This window comes from Micropterus dolomieu, linkage group LG09 (genome assembly GCF_021292245.1).
Source record: "Micropterus dolomieu isolate WLL.071019.BEF.003 ecotype Adirondacks linkage group LG09, ASM2129224v1, whole genome shotgun sequence".
NCBI lineage: Eukaryota > Metazoa > Chordata > Actinopteri > Centrarchiformes > Centrarchidae > Micropterus > Micropterus dolomieu.
Genome location: NC_060158.1, coordinates 19,173,766 through 19,193,324, shown reverse-complemented (window position 1 = coordinate 19,193,324; position 19,559 = coordinate 19,173,766). Strand labels below are relative to the sequence as shown.

General features: G+C 41.4%; 2 protein-coding genes across 5 annotated transcripts in view; one reads left to right on the top strand and one right to left on the bottom strand.

The window, feature by feature from the left end:
* ago2 (argonaute RISC catalytic component 2) overlaps positions 1-15,303 on the bottom strand; it is a 27,087-nt gene extending 11,784 nt beyond the window's left edge. Inside the window, exons 1-14 of one of the 3 annotated variants that reach the window (XM_046057722.1) lie at positions 15,099-15,303; positions 13,773-13,820; positions 12,228-12,423; positions 12,008-12,128; positions 11,684-11,865; positions 9,695-9,831; positions 9,478-9,612; positions 6,813-6,900; positions 5,483-5,630; positions 5,257-5,376; positions 3,727-3,849; positions 3,425-3,558; positions 1,940-2,124; positions 82-241 (exon numbers count right to left, since the gene is read on the bottom strand). In XM_046057722.1, coding sequence (XP_045913678.1) covers positions 82-241; positions 1,940-2,124; positions 3,425-3,558; positions 3,727-3,849; positions 5,257-5,376; positions 5,483-5,630; positions 6,813-6,900; positions 9,478-9,612; positions 9,695-9,831; positions 11,684-11,865; positions 12,008-12,128; positions 12,228-12,423; positions 13,773-13,820; positions 15,099-15,117 — 1,796 coding nt within the window. In that variant the 5' untranslated portion in view covers positions 15,118-15,303. Of the gene's footprint in view, positions 1-81; positions 242-1,939; positions 2,125-3,424; positions 3,559-3,726; positions 3,850-5,256; positions 5,377-5,482; positions 5,631-6,812; positions 6,901-9,477; positions 9,613-9,694; positions 9,832-10,675; positions 10,681-11,683; positions 11,866-12,007; positions 12,129-12,227; positions 12,424-13,772; positions 13,821-15,098 lie in introns of those variants that run through there. The other 2 variants (XM_046057723.1, XM_046057725.1) reach the window with 2 other exon arrangements.
* Positions 14,448-19,559, top strand: dlx5a (distal-less homeobox 5a). 2 transcript variants are annotated; one of them, XM_046057727.1, is made up of 4 exons: positions 14,448-14,575; positions 17,895-18,253; positions 18,670-18,854; positions 19,049-19,559. In XM_046057727.1, exons 2-4 carry the CDS (start codon positions 17,896-17,898, stop codon positions 19,361-19,363), a joined length of 858 nt encoding a protein of 285 aa, XP_045913683.1. In that variant the 5' UTR covers positions 14,448-14,575; position 17,895; the 3' UTR covers positions 19,364-19,559. The 2 variants fall into 2 exon arrangements, with proteins under 2 accessions (XP_045913683.1, XP_045913682.1); XM_046057726.1 differs by lacking the exon at positions 14,448-14,575 and having other exon boundaries at positions 17,711-18,253.

Below are 19,559 nucleotides of genomic sequence, written 5' to 3'. Positions count from 1 at the left end.
CAAACATTTTGAATATCAGTTGATAGGTGTCAGATTTCTAAGCTATACACATTGATTAATTTCATTAGTATCTTCACTAACCTGCCCTGTGGGAGGAGGATGTTATTGACACCGCCCAGCTTGACGTTGATCTTGAGACAGAGGTTGGAGAGGGTCTGAGGTGTTGTCTTTTGAACATTCTTCACCTGCACACACTGTGTGGCCATGCCAAGTACCGTGTCCCCAACACGTTTCACCTCAGCTACAAAACACATCAGGACAATAAGATGATATCAGTTAATTAAACATAATGTTGATGTTTTTTAGTTTTGACTCCCTGTTCTGGTGCACCACATCAAGTGCACACAGGTACACTGACCAACCACAGCCATGTGGTACTGGAGGCAACAAAAAGTGTAATATAAATGCATTTTCTATACAGGGTTAAATACTTTGTTTTGGTTGTTGTGTACAAAGGGGATGGGATCACCGATGTTTAAATGAGTTGGGAAGTGAAGGGGAGAGTGGGTAGGAAGAATCATAGAGAGAATGTATTCCCGGTAATTCCTTTCGGTTATTTACTAAAGCAGAAACATAAACAGTAAAACTTGCTCAGCAGACACTGAAGCAGCAGGCATGTTCAGATATACCAGCCCAACTGCCAGAGTTTCCAATGGAACACTCTCAATCACACAAATACTCACTGATTTGGACAAGTGTTTGTTTAAAGCAACGCCTTGCCATGGCAACAAGATAATTTAGTTTAAACAACTAGGGTTTATGATGTCAATTAGCAGGACGCTTCTGTTTTAACAACTAAAACTGACCCAAATTGCATGCTGTCATGGTATTATTATTTAGTCAAATGCTATTTATGTTTGCCTTTAAGAAAGACACACTGATTTCATTCCCAGAAATAGATAAATATAAATCACGTCCCCCATGAAAGACGCAAGAACAACAGAACGTATGAGTGGTGTGTGATATTGACAAAAAAATCTAGATATTTTCTGCAACGTGAAGAGACGCTACGCGTGAGACCGAATGGACCCGGGTCTAAATTTAGTTCTAGGGTTTTTATTTTACCCCCCAAAAATCACAGTCAGATGGCACACAAGTCCTCTGACACTCAGGTAGACACAGATGTGAGTTCTGCAATTCTCTTGTCAGCTGGAAAACTTTGAATAACTTCCAAACTGTCGCAATTTTATTTTTGTGTTGCTTTCTCTGTGCTGGAGTTATTTTAACAACTTGATGGCTTTATCCAGCTTGTTATTAACAACAATCTTTATCACGCGTCTCTTCATTATACTCCCACACAAAAAAGCTATTTTTAATGGCAAGCACAGTCTGTAGTTTTTCATTATCTTCAAATCAAATTCATAAATTTTGCTCATGGATAGTGGTTAATAAATGATGCCTGTGCATTGCTTTGTACAGCGTATAGGCCTACAGCCTACGTCAGGTGGTTAATTTGCCTAATCTTCGCAGGTCTTTAGACCACTGTGGAAACACACACAAACAATGAGCATAATAAATTTTTTTTAGTTCCTTGAAAAGAGATCCGGGGACTTAAAAGTCCTCGGTACTTTTGGTGGACATACGGCCATCATAGACAGCTGACTCCCAAAGCTTTTCTTAGCTTAGTTTGTGGTCTTTAACAGCAACCGATTTTTGACATAGTTTGCAGATTAACGTCTTTTCAGCAACAAAAGACAACATCCATGTGAGGGATATTGATTCACTTCTAGCGATTCAATCTTACAAAGCAGATTGCGAGGCTGGTGCTGTCAGTGTTTTATCTCCTGGCGCTGTTTCTTCACTCATTTTTAACTTCAGACATGAATTTTTTGGCATCTTTGCTTGTTTAACTGTAGCTCATGTATCCTGTATGCATGAAGCATTAAGGTGTTTTTAACTGCAAAGTGAGTCACACACCCCTAATGAGTGGATTACTCACCGTAGACGGGCGTCTTCCCCGGTAGGATGACAACCACCAGCTGGAGGCCCTGGTAGGTGTACTTGAGGTGCCTGAACATGGGCTCCACGCTGTCCGCTCCCTGGGCGTACTTACAGAAGCAAGGTTGACCCTGGATGGGCATCCCTGCATCTCTAGAGATCTTCCTCAGCTGATCTGTGAATGCTCTGAGACAGGTGAGAACCGTCTTTATCCACAGCTCAGTGAGGTTTAGCGGTTGCAATAAAAATGTAACGACAGTTGCTCTATCTACATCATAAGTCCGCTGCCTCTCTGCCTACGTCCTACGATGTCTCCAAAGGCAATATTGTAACTGTTGGTTGTCTCAACTGATTTATGCAGTTTGCTGATGAATAGATAACATTACTTGTTGCTGAAATAACCACTGACTGCTGCTAACTAGCTGCCGACTAATTACCTCAGTTAGCCGTGCAACTAGTGGTCATAGCCGACTCTGCCTGCACTGGGAGCTCAGAGCACCAGGGGAGTGTTAGTGTTTACACCTCAACTCAAGCACCGGAGGTTTTCAGGCCAGGGACGGGGGGACCCAGCAGGGAATGATGATGGGAAGTAGAACCGGATCCGGGAGAGTGGGCAACAAAAACGCGCTCAGCAGCCTCCCAGTGAACGCAGCCTGAACAGGACCGAACACAGCTTCAAAGACCAACGGAGAATATAGCACTGAGGAGATTTACAGAGTTTCTTGATGGACAGAGCTTTACTTTTTGCTAAACCGTTAACTTCTGCTAATTGTATTGGTCTGTATCTGTAGTTAGTTAGCTCGGTTAGCCATGCAGCTAACGATACTATTAGCTGACTCAGGCAAGGATTATACTTTACGCGGCCGCGAGGGTCCGCGTGATGAATAAATAGTCATCAGAGGGGGTACGCGTGGGGACCAGGGCAACAACCAATCTACTGCGCATGTGTGGAACGTGTTCGCCAAGCTGACTGCTGAAAGTAGTATAAACAGAAATAGTCCGCGTCCGCGGGGTCTGCAGCTGTCCGTGTCCACGTCCGCTCCCGAGTATATTCGAGGCTTTAGCCTTGTCAAACTGGCCTCTGTCGGTCTCGGAGGCTGTGTTCGGTCATGGTCTGCCCGCTGTGTTCACTCTCTGGGGAATGTTACGTTGGACACTGAAGTGGCAGGCAAACATCAAAGCAAAATAAAGAAGTTGTGCAGTAGTGAACTGCTTAAAACTTAAATAATAAAATACTAATATTGCTTGAGCTACGTTGTGTATCGTGCCTTGAGTGTTAAATACTATGAAAAATTATGAAGAACATTATGTATATATAACATTATGTTTACACTAAACCACAATGCATCTAAAAAAGAAAATCCTGAAACCCAGATACAATGGTACCTATTAGTATGTACATACTCAACATGCACGCCCCCCCCAACATGCACGTGAAACAGCTGTTGAGACATACATTTGCAATATGCTGGAGCACTTTACTTACTTGAGCAGGAGTTCAGTGCACTGCCTCTGTGGTGCAAAGCAGGCGATTGCCCACACTTTGATCTCAATGCCAGTGTGGAACTGCTTGTTCCTCATGTCCCATACTCCCTGGATTGGTGTGGCTATTGCTTTATTCTGCAAATTGTGATGACAGCATCTTTTATTAGTGGTAGTCACTGGACACAAGATTAAGCTATTCCAAAAAAAACTTCATACCAAGAACAACTGCGTTGCAGCTACATGCATGAAACGTACATTAACTCAAGGCCACCATCAACACATCCAAACCGGTGATCAACATACCCTGCCTCCATACAGAATGGAAGGTGCTTGTAAGACGCGGCCGTTTACTTCCGTCATCTCATCCCTAACCATCACTCCAAATTCACGAACGTAAGGGTCGATGTTGAAGTTGGCACTTCTCATCTGGGAAAAACAAAACAATACAAAACAAAAAACACAGCAGTTGAATTAAATGTGAATATCTCAAACTGTCACTGCAAACTTGCCTGCAAAGAATTTAAAAAAAATCCCAAATGTAGTCATGATATATAAGGCAAATGTAACAACTGTACATATTTGTACACTACATTGTTGTAGTTTTTGTTTTGCCTTTATTTGATAGTGACGGCTGCAAAAATAAGACAGGAAAGGCAGGAGAGGGAGAAGGGATGACATGCAGCAAATACCCGGCCGCTGCATCAAGGACTCAAGCCTTAATGGAATGTTTACAGTTTCTCACTAAAAACATAATCTTAATTTAAAAACATCAATAAATATCACTAATACTTATTTCTACCTACTGTTACTTTATAAACAGAATTCTCAATTGGTGTTAATCTGCATCCAGTATACACTCACTGGCCAATTTATTAGGTACACCGTGCTAGTACTGGGTTGGACCCCTTTTTGACTTCAGAACTGCCTTATTTCTTCAAGGCGTAACTTCAACAAGGTGTTGGAAATATTCCTCAGAGACTTTGGTCCATATTGACATGATGGCATCACACAGTTGCAGCAGATTCGTTGGCTGCACATCCGTGACACACCACGTTCAAAGTCACTTTAATCCCCTTTCTTCCCAATTCTGATGCTCTGTTTGAACTTCAGCAAGTGGTCTTGACCACGTGTACGTACCTAAATGCATTGAGCTGCTGCCATGTGATTGGCTGATTAGCTATTTGTGCTAACAAGTAATTGAACAGGTGTACCTAATAAACTGGCCGGTGAGTGTATATCGTGTGTATATTACCACTTATAATTGTAGCTATGGTAGGTGTGTATGGAACCAGCCAATTATGACCAACGTCATCAACCCTCCACAAAAGCCAATCAGCAAACACCACTGAGCCTGTGCTTAGTGCCAAACTTAAAATTTGGCAGCATGGGCAGGAACCTCTTCTTATCTCACCTGAGCAGTCAATTAAAGCCTATTTTTTAAAATAGGTCAAGAAACAGGCCATGCTGCTTCCTTTTTCTTGAATCCTGACACGACTGTCAACAAGTTCTCCGTTGTGGTGAGTTATGTGTCAGGAGCCGGCATCAATGTTGCAGGGATTTGTTGTTGTTTGGGGGTAGTGTTTCCAGCATTGGCCTGACTACGCCAGTGAGCTTGAGTTCACCATCTTGATACGGTATTACTGATGAATCTTGGCATGTAGCGGATGGCGCAATGTAAACTCTTTTCCTATTTACTTGCATTATTGCAGAAATAGTGACAGACTTGTGGAAACCAAGATTTTTGATAAGTGGTTTAGGGGTTGGTGATTAACGGTGTTCAGGAACTGGTCATCTGAGTTGCATTCAGTAAATATTTATCTTACAATGACTTACCAATTTACTAATCTCGTCCTGACGGTCTGGTGCCGATCGGGCAGTGGCACGGATCATAGTGGAGGTCTGATTGTCTGTCAGCTTTTTGATGCAACGCTGTCCTGCCACTATGTTACACACCTGGAGTGGACACGCATGACACAAAACAGGTTTAAAAAGGAAAATACTGATGGTGATAGTTAACTTTTTAAAAGGCAAATAAGTAAAAGAGGTTGGTGGGATTCACCTCTAGAGGTAGGTAGGTGTGCTTCTGCTCCTGTCCCACCTGTAGACACGGGAGGTGGGGGTATCTCAGGATGAGCTTGTACTTGTCTTTGAAGTACTGTGCTACTGTGCATTCAATAGTCTGGCCGTTCTCCTGCTGTAGGGGGAACCTGAGGGAAGCACACACCAGAAAAGTACAGCTGATCTGTGTCACAGGGGGCAGTATAAATGTGTGTTTTGCTATTGTTGTGCATGGGGTTGGGTGGATAGAAAGAAAATGTGAAAAATGTTCACCTGTAAACATGGCATTGTGTTTATTGTTTCCTAACAATGAAACTTTATTAAAAAAATAAAAATCAGGTTTTACACCAGTCTGTCCTAATTTTTTAGCATCAGCAAGTCATCTTCACCAAAATGCCATGTTTTGTTAAGTTATAAAAAGTCTATATACAGGGTACCACCAGGATTCACCAATTTAAATTTAATACTTTTTAAGACCTTTTTAATACCAACAAGGATGAAATTTAAGACCAACTTTAAAATTTCAATAAAAAAAAAATCTTCATTTTTTAATACATAATAGCTTTTTCAGGTGTGTTACTCTGGTCACATAAAATAAATACAATATTTGTCGCACTAAGAACTATGGTGTGAAACCAAAAATACAAAATAAATAGTGCAGTATGAGTTGTTACAATTAGTTACACCTTGGCTAGATAAGGTAATGTAATATAATATGCCAATTGCTTCCGTGATCATTCATCCTGTTCTGTTTTTGCATCTAAAGGCTGATTGAAATATAGTGCTGCTGACCAGCTACTGTTAGCTTGTCAGTAGCAAGTCAGAGACATTTCGTTTTCTTTCCCAACAACTGACTGATTCATGCCAGAGCTGGGTGCCAGAGCTTTTGCACCGCGAACACTCCACAGTCCAGAGCATAAAGCTTAACACTGACGTAAACAGTAAAGTTACCTGTACTGCTGGATAACATTCCAAGTCACACTAAACGGAGTAAATTGTAAAAAAAAATCAAACAGAAAAAATATTTATTCATGACGTTTCGGCATTTATTTAATCCTAAGAAAGGACAAGAACAAATTTAATGAAATTTAATACTTTTAAGCCCTTTTTTTAGAAAATGAAATTTAATTATTTTTTATACTTTTAAGAACCCATGGGTACCCTGTATTTATGCCTTCATATTCCAGTGTGCAATACGTTACATGCATTCATTATATGCATATATTTCATGTAACACTTACTGTTGCTGGACTGCAGATTGTATACTTCAACAACAGTACAGTTAACAATAATATAACATGAACAAAGATGACACAGAAGAGCTTTCTTACGTTTGGTGGCTGGCTGGTCTTCTGGTCACATTGCACACTCTGTACTTCCTCTTCATCTGCCCACAGTGAGTGATCTCCACCTTCAGGCCTGTGTGGAGGTTTCACGATAACAAAGTTTTAAAAAACACCCCAAAACTGATATAATATCATTGCAGATTTTGAATGGCCATGTAATGAAAAAACATGGTTCATAACTCTTTACATGACAAAAGGGACAAACGAATGTTTAAATTGTTCAAGTATACTAAACTGAACACTGAATGAGGTTAGGTCGATAGGCATTATGGCTTATAAATAACATCTTGATAGCTTTAGGCTATTCCACGATATATGATGTATATCTCGATATATACCAAAATAACAAACTCTCAAATAGTGGCTGAGGCCCTTATTTCTCTCACCTGAAGAGGTCACAGGATACCAGGCCTTTATTTTGAAGTAGGTTAAGAAACAGGACTTTATTTCTAACATCCTCTGTTTAATAGTATATTTTATAATGTTTTTAGTATGAAGCCTCCTTGTTTTTTTCTGATTTGCTCCAGTATTGCCTTGTTGAAGTTACTGCATTATGCGGTTAATACTGGTACAGCCTGCTTCAGTAGCAATCGTTTTGTGATATAATTTGCTAAGGATATTAGTTTGTTTCACATCTGCCCTCCAGAAACTGAACCACCTCCATATGATCGATCCATTATTATCGTTTTCTGGAAGTGAACTCAAGACATTGATGGTTAAAACGTTTGGGGAGTCTGTGGCTGTGTGGGAGAAAGAGCGTGAGTCTCTTGCAGCTAAACACTGCAGCTAAGTACTGCCTTTCAATGGAGAAATACACTGCTCAAAAAACATAAAGACACAAACAACACAATGTAACTCCAAGTCAATCACACTCCTGTGAAATCAAACTGTCCACTTATGAAGCAACTGTGATTGACAGTCAGTTTCACATGCTGTTGTGCAAATGGAATAGACAACAGGTGGAAATTATAGGCAATTAGCAAGACACCCCCAATAAAGGAGTAACCACTCCTTTATTGGGGGTGTCTTGCTAAGGTGGTGACCACAGACCACTTCTCAGTTCCTATGCTTCCTGGCTGATGTTTTGGTCACTTGAATGCTGGCGGTGCTTTCACTCTAGTGGTAGCATGAGACAGAGTCTACAGCCCACACAAGTGGCTCAGGTAGTGCAGCTCATCCAGGATGGCACATCAATGTGAGCTGTGGCAGGAAGGTTTGCTGGGTCAGCGTAGTGTCCAGAGCATGGAGGCGCTACCAGGAGACAGGCCAGTATATCAGGAGGCCATAGGAGGGCAACAACCCAGCAGCAGGACCGCTACCTCCGCCTTTGTGCAAGGAGGTGCAGGAGGAGCGCTGCCAGAGCCCTGCAAAATGACCTCCAGCAGGCCACAAATGTGCATGTGTCTGCTCAAACGGTCAGAAACAGACTCCACAAGGGTGGTATGAGGGCCCGACGTCCACAGGTGGAGGTTGTGTTTACAGCCCAACACCGTGCAGGACATTTGGCATTTGCCAGAGAACACCAAGATTGGCAAATTCGCCACTGGCGCCCTGTGCTCTTCACAGGTGAAAGCAGGTTCACACTGAGCACATGTGACAGACGTGACAGAGTCTGGAGACGCCGTGGAGAACGTTCTGCTGCCTGCAACATCCTCCAGCATGACCGGTTTGGCGGTGGGTCAGTAATGGTGTGGGGTGGCATTTCTTTGGGGCGCCGCACAGCCCTACACCATGTGCTCGCCAGAGGTAGCCTGACTGCCATTAGGTACCGAGATGAGATCCTCAGACCCCTTGTGAGACCATATGCTGGTGCGGTTGGCCCTGGGTTCCTCCTAATGCAAGACAATGCTAGACCTCATGTGGCTGGAATGTGTCAGCAGTTCCAGCAAGAGGAAGGCATTGATGCTATGGACCGGCCCGCCTGTTCCCCAGACCTGAATCCAATTGAGCACATCTGGGACATCATGTCTCGCTCCATCCACCAACGCCACGTTGCACCACAGACTGTCCAGGAGTTGGCGGATGCTTTAGTCCAGGTCTGGGAGGAGATCCCTCAGGAGACCATCTGCCACCTCATCAGGAGCATGCCCAGGTGTTGTAGGGAGGTCATACAGGCACGTGGAGGCCACACACACTACTGAGCCTCATTTTGACTTGTTTTAAGGACATTACATCAAAGTTGAATAGGCCTGTAGTGTGGTTTTCCACTTTGATTTTGAGTGTGACCCCAAATCCAGACCTCCATGGGTTGATAAATTTGATTTCCATTGATAATTTTTGTGCGATTTTGTTGTCAGCAAATTCAACTATGTAAAGAAAGGAGTATTTAATGAGATTATTTCATTCATTCAGATCTAGGATGTGTTATTTTAGTGTTCCCTTTATTTTTTTGAGCAGTGTATATTACTAAAATGCATAACTTGAATATGACAATATGGTCATCTCTATATCACTCATTAATTGATACTGGAATATATTTGCTATATTCAATATATCACCCAGCCCTCAATCATGTCTAAAATATTAATTGTAAATAGATTTAGAATCTGAATCAAATAAAATTCCCACCCTTATTATAAATACATTTAATCGAGAAATAACCCAAAATAAAAACTTGACGAGCTCCGGTTAGCTCCAGGGTTTGACCTACCTTTAATTTCTTTTGTAAATTTCACTCGTTGTGAGTCTGTTAAGGGCTTCTGTTGTTCTTCAATGCTTTTGAAATCCAAGACCTCACACATGAACTCAATTACAGGCTGGGCTTTGTAGAATGCAGTGGCCGAGACTGCAAACATAACAAGCACACAGAGATGAGATTCACAGAAACAAATTTACGTCACACACCTTCAAATCAATATGAAAATTACCATCGATGTTGAGCATCATTTTCCAAAGGGAAGGCCTGACAGACTGATGGAAGCCAAACCAGACCTCTCTGCCACCACCGAGGGGGTTCGAACATCCCTCTGAGGGTGTGAAGAAAGAGCGCCCCACTGGGGTATACCTGTAACAGAGGACAGTCAGCCGGGAAACCTGATGAACACATACTGAGAAACAGGAGCTGTTCATCAAACTGGTTAAAACACCATTAGTAAAGACTAGTAAAGACACAGAAAGAAAAAGAGATCGGTGATACAGGGTACATAAAGATCAGTATTTCCCCAGAATTACAGTAGTTGTGTTTCCATCAAAGTATTTTTATGGGCATTCTGAAGTATCGCATTAGACAAGGTTGATGGAAACGGCAAAATCTGACATTTACTAGCAGCTAAGTACAGCGTGCTAACCTCAACAACCCAGCTGTATTCTAACGTTAACATGACTATCCTTACTAGCTAGTCTCCAACATGCTTGCTGATAACTTATTTGAAGGTGGGTCTCTGGGACTGACAGTAAAGCGTTAAGAACATAGACCAACTTATCAGAGTTAACTTAAATGCATTAGTTTCTCTACAAGTTGATCATCACACCATACTAGGGTTGGGTCAATTTCCATTTTTGGCCTTTGTCATTATGACACATTCTGGCAAATTAAAAAGTAACCTACATTAGCAACATATGCCTACTGTACTAAATCCAATTTGTATTGCATTAGTAAAAAGCAATATGACCATGTGATTAACATATTATGTTTGTTTAGGTGAGGGGTATTTAATTAAAATGTAAAGAGGTCCAGTTAGACAAACTTTCCCTCAAGCAAAGGTCTCATATAATCATAATGTCCAACTTGCGTTATGATTGTTATATATATCCAAGTAGACTAGTAGCAATATGTCTCTAGTCAACAACTGACAGTCAAATCAAAAAAAGAAAGTACAACTCAGTAATATACTTTTCTCCTGACTCACTTATTTCTTAGTCGTCCCTCGTCTCGTCCGTGTGTGGGTATGTAGCTCGCTCACTGAATGCAAAGATTTGATTGGCTGAGTAACATCACGTGAGATGATTTACAATAGCACGCAACTGGTTTGAGAGTTTAAACGCACCATCAAAATGTAATCATTTTCAATAATTCATCAGTTATATGTCCAGGCAGAATGGCGTCTCTGCCCGAACTCGGACCACAATCTGCCTATCAGTGAGTTTGGCTTTAGAAGAAGAAAAGTTAGGCTGAATTTAACTTAATAGAAGGACCTTTATTGCCAAGTAGTGTTTTACACATACGAAGAATTTGCTATGGTGATAAGGTGCTACAGATTGACAAACATACAGTAACATCAAACAGGTTTGAGGATGTTTTATGATCAGCCCAACCCTACACCAAACAAAGGTAACCCAATCTCTGCCTGAAAGTATGGTAATGAATTAAGTGAAAAACAGGGTGTACACTTTTCTATCATGCTTTGTTTATTCCTTTACCACCCTGATTGCCTTTATTAGGGTGGTAAATGACTTTGGTTTCTTTTTATTTGAATACAAATGGGTAATCACTCATATTGTGCAACCAGAATTTCACTTAGGTCAATGGACTTGCATTACAAGTTGTGACTTTGCAGACTGACTCTGCACCTCACACCATGTTGAATGCTTTAAGAATGATCAGCAAAGATGTAAAGAATATGCAATTTGTAATTGACCCTTCGCTAAGCCCCGCCCCCCTTAGTTACTGTTGCTAAGTCCGACAAACTGTCGGCGCTGCCACAGTCTATTACTGCACTCCGCAGCCATGAAAGTATCGGACCTCAGTTAGAGCAAGTCCTATACTGCGCTGTGATTGGCCAGCAATGTATTCAGGGCGTGGCTTAGTGAAGGGTCAATTAGTGCTAAAACACCACCTCCACCTGTCATTTGAAAACAACCAGCATAATGTAGTCATGCATTTATAACATTTTTCATTTTATGCCAGAAACCCCCACCTCATAGAGGGCAAATGTCTCATGACCACATCCAAGGCTTGGACAGTCTCAAAGGGGACACTGGGTAGCCGTCCTGATAGCGCCTCATGCAGAGCTTGCAGGCTGACGCAGGACACCCACTTGATGGATACTTTGAAGCTGCGGTCTTTGCCTTCACCAGGAATGGTTACCTCAAGCTCCACCTGTGTGGCGGTGGGCAAGAAAAGGAAAAGACAGAGGCAATGCTGTGATATTTGAAGACCAAACATTTTTTACACAAATGTCTATGCAATATCTCCAGAAGTGGAGATTTTATTGTTGCAGGTGGTCCTGAAAAATACATACTTTGTCTCTGCCTATAGGCAAGGGCATGGCAGTGTAGAGATTCTTCCTCCCGTCATACACCGGCTTTCGATCACCAAAGATTTGTGTTTTAAAGTGCTGGACCATGTGCTCTACAATTTCACTGAGAAAAAAAATTAAACAAATAAATGATCACAATGCCTGGTACTTTCCACTAACTCATCTACCACATGCTGCTGATGAAGTCTACACATGTAGGTACCGATTGACCCTCCTGGGGCATTTCTCGGGCTTGATGTCGATGTCATAATGGTAGACCTCCAGTTTAGGGATTTCCATCTCGAAGAAGTTGGCCTGGAGCTTGATTGTCCTGCCCATGGTGCCGAAGTCCGGCCGTGATGGTGGCTTGAACACATATTCTGGCACTGGGGAAGATGGGGGGTCTAAAACAGGGGGGTCAAATGTAAGAAAGGGACATGGTGCATAATTAGACAGACATAAGAAAAAATCTTTTAATCCCAATTAGTACTTTTTGTTCACATAAATAAAATTGTTATTTTCACATATATAACTGAAGAGTGTCACTAACAGAAAAAATATAGTGTGAGTTTCTCAGCTGATCATAATAGAAATTAAGTTGGTTTTACTCCTGAGTCAACAAACAGATTTTTTGACAACATGTGCCATTATGGGATACCATAACCTGTTATATTCGTTAAAAAATCCCAATTTTGAATGACAGAAGTTATTATATCTAAGTGGTAAATTGTGTAACCTTGTAAAGCAAAATTGTTACCATGAGCCTTAAAGGGCATTTTGTTAAGTGGGCGGCGTCAATGGACCAAATGACTCGCCAAGCAATTGGGTCAAACTCATACAACTGTCATCTCATGGCAGCTGTGTGAGTGCTCTTTTCTCGTGAGACCTTGGGAATGGGAACCATTCCTACATCTTGTTGGCCAGACATGGCACTTGGAGGGCAGTCTTAATCTATGTTTCCTCATTTAATATAAAGGAAAAGTGACAGTTGTCAAAGTTCTGCTGAAATTAGTTTCTAAATAAATCTGAGGTGACACATAAGCACGCAGTTACAGAATCAAGTCTCCTTTTACATCTGCAGCACCTAGCTTTGTTAGTTGTTCAAGCGATTTGGAAATATTAAGAAGCATTGAGTCGAGTCATCTTCTAACACCCTGCCACTCAGCTGGAGGACTCATTTAATGTAGATATTAATCTGGAATATATGTTCTTAGAATTGACATTGTGACTTGGCTAGCGTGAATGAGCCTAGCAAAACTCAACCTGTCTGCTATTTATAAGCAATTTGAGTATTTACACTCTGTTCTTCTTATGCCCTTAATTTTTTTGAGGTGTTCTCCATTCTTTGTCTTGGAGAAGATTGCACTATCACTGGTAGGCATGCTGAACCAAGAAGCTCCATATATGCAACACTCTCCAGTCCCCTCAGTGCCTTATCTTGGTGCTCCAGCTCTGTCCATTCAAACAGAATAACACCCATAATACCTAGTAATATATGGTGGATACTAGTGAGTGCACCGCCATTCAGAGCACCAAATGAGGTGCATTTAGAAGACACTGACTGTCTATCTCCCCTATAGCGTCAAATCCCTATAGCCCATTTCCTGGACAATTTCATTATTCAGTCAGAAGGTTAAATCGTATGTCAGATGCGTACATACTGTAAAGCTTGCAGGATGTAAAAAACAAAGCACAATGATGCCTTTTACACTGTACCAATGCCGTGGCCAGTTTAAGGCTTTAAAGCCCAAATATGGGAAAAGCTTACCAGAGCCTGTTGACCCAGAGGAACGGGGTCCCTCAAGCACCTCAGCAGCTACAGAGGACAAAAAGGACATGTTGTGAATGCTCAACAATCCACTTGATCTGATACAAACAGTACTCAAATATACAGAGGGGTGAAAAGGTATATCAACCAAGAAAGGAGAAATCTAGCTTACTGCTTAACAAGTTAACCCTTTTTTAGTTAGTTAGTTAGTTAATTCTTTATGTAGCAAGTGGCAAGAAGAGGCAAAGCGCAGGGTGCTAATCATCTTTACTTGTACATTTCCACTGCAAACACTTGCTTCATTTCAGTATGTCTTGCTCCCTTATCACTTCCACAACGCCATCCTCCACAATCAAGGACAACTTTTTAAAAACTCTTATCAATATGCACACATAAGGAGTCAAGCAAGCTGGCAATCTAACTCTGCTGAAGCCACCCACTCTCCTGGAAATTGCCCAATGCTAAAAGCCAATTCTTTTTTAGTACTATAAAGAGAACATAGATGAATTATGTTTGAGAAAATACAGTATAGTGTTGCTATTTTAAAGTTGTTCAGGAAAAAAGAGCCAATGATTGAGAGAAAAACCATATGCGACAAGCAATTGCTACAATATTCTAACAAACTTTGTGTTCTTGCCAAATGAGTCTCAACTCTTACACTGTAACTGTATACATCCTCAGTCAAACTTAATATACATAATTATCGTTACCCATTAAAATTCACAATAACAAAGTCCGTGTTAAATTGGCAGAGGAATTTGATGACGTCGGGAAATTTATAACGTGGGCAAAAACGATGTAACGTAAGTAAATGTTCCAAATTTAAGTTGGATACTGTTGGCTAACCATGGCTAAGATTGATGATGAGATTAGATAGCATGGTCGGCCGCTAAATGTTGCTATTACTATGTGCTTGGTTTTGTACTGCGAGGCACTCAAAACGATGATCAGTGCTTATAACTGTATGACTTTTTGAGAAAAATATACGCCCATCGGAACCACTACGTGAAATTATATTTTGACGCTAACTAACAACAAGTTCGGCAACGAGTTACCGCTGAAGCTAACTTGGCTAACAGCAGCTTCTTGTTGTTGCACGCTAGCTAAGCTTGCCTCTCCTACTAATGCCTCCACTTAAGACTGGGACGACATGTTCTTGATCAAAACATTTGTTGTGTTTTATAATAACTAGCTAAATGAAACAGGAATCCAGACTATGTTCCTGCAATGACACGTTGCAATGTAGCAGCAAAATGCTGCAACTAGTGTGTTATTTTTTGCTAGCTGCATCGCTGAGCCGATGCTAACGTTAGCTGCACCACTTACCTCCAGCAGAGGAATACATTTTGTCGACTTTTAAGCGTGTGTCGTGGACGTACAGATACTCCACTTTATTTTGGCCAAATTCCACCTAAACTCATACGTGGTCGAAAAGTATGTATATCTACAAGAACGACAGAGGAAGCCCAGTTCGGAAATAAAGATATTTAGTTAGCCAAGTGGTAAATATTTGGAGTGTCTCATCCTCGGCACAGCCCCATCCCCCCAACACACAAAACGGGAGACGAGAGAAAAGATAGCACAGAAAAGACCCACACAGGGCAAGAGTGTTCCCTCTCATCTACTTCCGTATTTGGCCACTTCCCGTTAAGCAGCCCAGACCTTCTTATTTCTAAATTTGTATTATTTAATAGAGAATTATTTAACAGTAATCTGAGCTGTTTAAAAAACTAATATCCATTCACATCTATTGAAGCTTGACACGTCTGTAAATATTACAACTGGTACAGTTTAGATGTTCTGACACATTCATGCAAGAGCAAATATTTCATGTCACTGTTGGTCAATAAAACATTTTTTAAAGTAAAGTTGCTGAAAATATTTGGCAATCCACTGTGAGGCATATGATATACAACTTTTAAAAATGCATTGGACTCGTAGAAAACAGGAGTTTATCAAAATTATTCCTAGGGACGATTCAGTAATCACTGGATATTAGTAGGGACCATCTCTACCACACTGTGCGCCCTTGTATTCATGATTTTAACTCATTGGCTAGTGTTTTAATCCTAGACACGCTCTGTGGACCAACGATTTGTGTAGCTGTTAACAGGAGGGGAACTATCTTGCTGGTTGAACCCTTCAGTGATGTCAGACGCAGGCTGCGCGCTCTCAGCCTTGACCCGTATTCAAATCCAACAACCACATCAAAGTACTCTTTTTCTATATAAAACTAACCATGGCCATATATCCTGTGGCTAACAATATTGGCATGGTTTTAGAAAATAAGAACCACAAACCGAGTTGATAAAAACTTGTTAGAAAGCAAGACACCACAGGAAGAAATCCGTGGCGGTGATCGGGGGGGGGGGAGTATTTCCGGGGTACCAGACTCGGGTAAGCTAATATAAAAGTAATTAAACAGTCCCCGAACACCTGGGCATGTTATTTACTAGTTCAGCCCAGTAGAAAAACACTGGGATGTAGACCCGGTATATTTATAACATGTATATAATTACTTACTTCATATTTCTAGTATTTTTTTACCTACTATGTTTATTGTTATGCACCTGAATGCCAAAGCAAATTCTTCTGTACGTGCATGTGTAAACCTACCTGGCAATAAAGTTGATTCTGATTTTTTTATTATTATTATTATTATTATTATTATTATTAGAAGCTAATAGGTCCAGTTTACAATAAAAGCACGGACCTTAAAGTGAAATATGCTACACACATAGGATTTGAATGGTAGCCTACATTTTCAAAACACTTTTAATGTCTATCTATCTATCTATCTATCTATTGTAGTAGTAGCCTAGTAGAAGTGTATATAGCCTGCTGGACAATGAAAGCATCAGGCTTATTGCAAACTGAATATAGTTCAGTAATACTGGATAGGCTACTATGTAATGTTAAATTCAACGCATTCAGTATTGGTGATTTGTACAATTACACATGTTGCCTTGAAACCATGTGGACAATTTGATCTGTTATTATTTGTTATGTTATTTAGTGGCCTAATACCCACTTTAAGGTGAGATCAAATTCACCATCCACTTTTTCTTTGTCAAAACGTTTCTTTGCAAGTGTGCCACTAGGCTGAGCTTGGGGTGCAGTTCCTGCGTTTACCCACTGGTCGGCGCTGTTTACCACTCAATGGGTAGACCAAGGGGCTGATTTTGCAAGCAGCAGGTTTTAAGATATGATGAATCTGTAATGATCGCGTTGGGGAAACTGGTACATGTTTATCATTAGTATGCATACCAGTCAAAGAGCAGTTGGCATGGATTGAAAAATTTGCCTATGTGTGTGGTGGTGGTGGGGGGATGACCATTGCCACCATAGTTATGGAATAAATTTATATAGCACATTAAATATAATGAATCCGCTGATTAGCCTATATATTGGACATTTAACAGCCTGTTAGATGTAAGACTATATTTTCAGGAATGGGCTATATAGAATATTTAATCGGGTTTAGCCAGCGTGACTGTTAAAATAGAAAATAAAAACCAATGAGATCGATGCTCATCCTAAATTATTCTGCTTTATGTAGCCTATTATTTCTCTTGTGACCATTGATTCATTTAGTCATTTATGGAGTTATTTAGCCCTAAAAAGTTAATAAACTAATGACGAGTCTGTTTTTTTAAATGCATAAATAATATAATGAAGACAATCGTAATAACCGGACAGTCTTACAGCAGGAGGCCTTTTTGGTGATGAGGTTTTGTTCATCTGATTCATCCTTCTGAAAACGTCGATTGGCTTTAATTGCCCCCATTGATTGAGATAGTATAAAAACACAACAATGCAGCAGCCACATAGCCCGGGTGGTTCCCCCCCTATAAGAAAGCTGGCTGAGTGAATTGGGTGTAGCTGTGTCTGTGTGCGCCTTGGCCAATGGAACCAGATCCTCCCTGCAGTGCGTAAGAGCGCGATTTAGGATTTAACCAAGGCTTTGCTGCGGGGCTGCCTGCAGTCTTCACCAGAGCCCGACGGCCCGAGAGCCTTTCAACAATGCCAGTGTAGTTTTCACACCACTTTGGAGTCAGACTGCTTCGGGTTTATTTTTTTGCTAATTAAATAAAAAACAAACCCACGCGTTCCCTCTCGAAGTATGACTGGAGTATTCGACCGGAGGATCCCGAGTGTGAAACCTGCAGACTTCCAGAGCTCCTTTCAACTCTCCACCATGCACCATCCGTCTCAGGAATCTCCTACTTTACCCGAGTCCACCGCCACGGATTCTGGCTACTACAGTCCCGCCGCTGGAGTCACTCACGGCTACTGCTCGCCCAGCTCCACCTCGTACGGGAAGCCGCTCAATGCCTACCAGTACCAGTACCCGGGTGTAAATGGATCCGCTGGAAATTACTCGACAAAATCCTACACTGATTACAGCTCGTACACCACTCCAGCCTACCACCAGTATGCTGGGGCTTACAGCAGAGTGCAAGCCCAGCCGAGTCCACAAGGTACGGGCCGCAGATTTTTCCATTATAGTGAGCAGATTATTAGTGGATAATTACATATAGTTTTTGTCGACCGAAGTGTCCAAATTTCATCTTATTGTAAATTCTTTTTTTGCATGTTTTTCTGTCTGTTCTTCTTGCATAAAAATCCAGAAATGTGCAATCTGAAGCTATATATATGGGTAAAATAAGGAATACATGCTTATTTGTGGTTATTTGAAACCGAGCGATTCGATGTGTTTTTTAGTATTATGAGAATGCACATACCTTTTTGCCATTCTGGAATTAATGTGGCTTCTGAAATACGATCTTTCTTGGATTCTAAGCGATTTAGGCGACAACCCACACACAAAAAAGATACTTAAAAGACAATTCGCAGTAAACACACATGCTTATTCTTCTTATGACTATTTTTACAGAGAAGGAGATAAGCGAACCTGAGGTGAGGATGGTGAATGGCAAGCCGAAGAAAGTAAGGAAACCCCGGACAATCTACTCCAGCTTCCAGCTGGCCGCCCTGCAGAGGCGGTTTCAGAACACACAGTACCTGGCGCTGCCGGAGAGAGCCGAGCTGGCTGCCTCGCTGGGACTCACGCAAACACAGGTGGGATTTTAAGATAATCCATTTCACTGTTTTGAATGTTTATAAGGCCTATTTGGTAAAACATAATGGCCGTTTTAGTGAGTTTTGTTTCTGTGCGCCTTTACGCACGGTGCTTCTTCTGAATTAATAGTTCCTGGGGTTCTATATAAGATATTAACAGACCTGTTTTGTGGGGGGGGGTTGCCGTTTTTCAGGTCAAAATTTGGTTCCAGAACAGGAGATCAAAATTGAAGAAGATCATGAAAAACGGCGAGCTTCCACCTGAGCACAGCCCCAGCTCCAGCGACCCCATGGCGTGCAACTCTCCACAGTCCCCGGCCGTGTGGGACACGCAGGGCCCCTCCAGGCCGCACAGCCTACAGCCGCAAAGCATCAACACGACTGCTTCTAACTTTTTGGAAAACGCGGGATCATGGTACACCTCAGCCGGTAGCTCCATGGCTTCCCACCTGCAGACCCCTAACTCGATACAGCACTCGTTGGCTCTTGGAGCGGGGACGTTATATTGAAAAAAACCCTGTTGTTCATTTCAAAATTTTTTTTCTCCTTCTCCTTCTATGGGACTCGTGTTCAAATTTCAGAGGAATATGCAATGTATTTGATGGCAGTCATAGAAGAAACGTGTAAAATGTGTAAATGTGTGCATGTAATTTATTGCATTTTGGAAGACTATTAAACGTTTAAATGGACAGTGGAACTTTGAAA

Coding starts and splice junctions, on each gene's coding strand:
- dlx5a (XM_046057727.1), top strand. CDS start 17,896: ATGACTGGAGTATTCGACCGGAGGATCCCGAGTGTGAAACCTGCAGAC. Junction 18,254..18,669: donor AGCCCAGCCGAGTCCACAAG/GTACGGGCCGCA, acceptor CTATTTTTACAG/AGAAGGAGATAAGCGAACCT. Junction 18,855..19,048: donor TGGGACTCACGCAAACACAG/GTGGGATTTTAA, acceptor GCCGTTTTTCAG/GTCAAAATTTGGTTCCAGAA.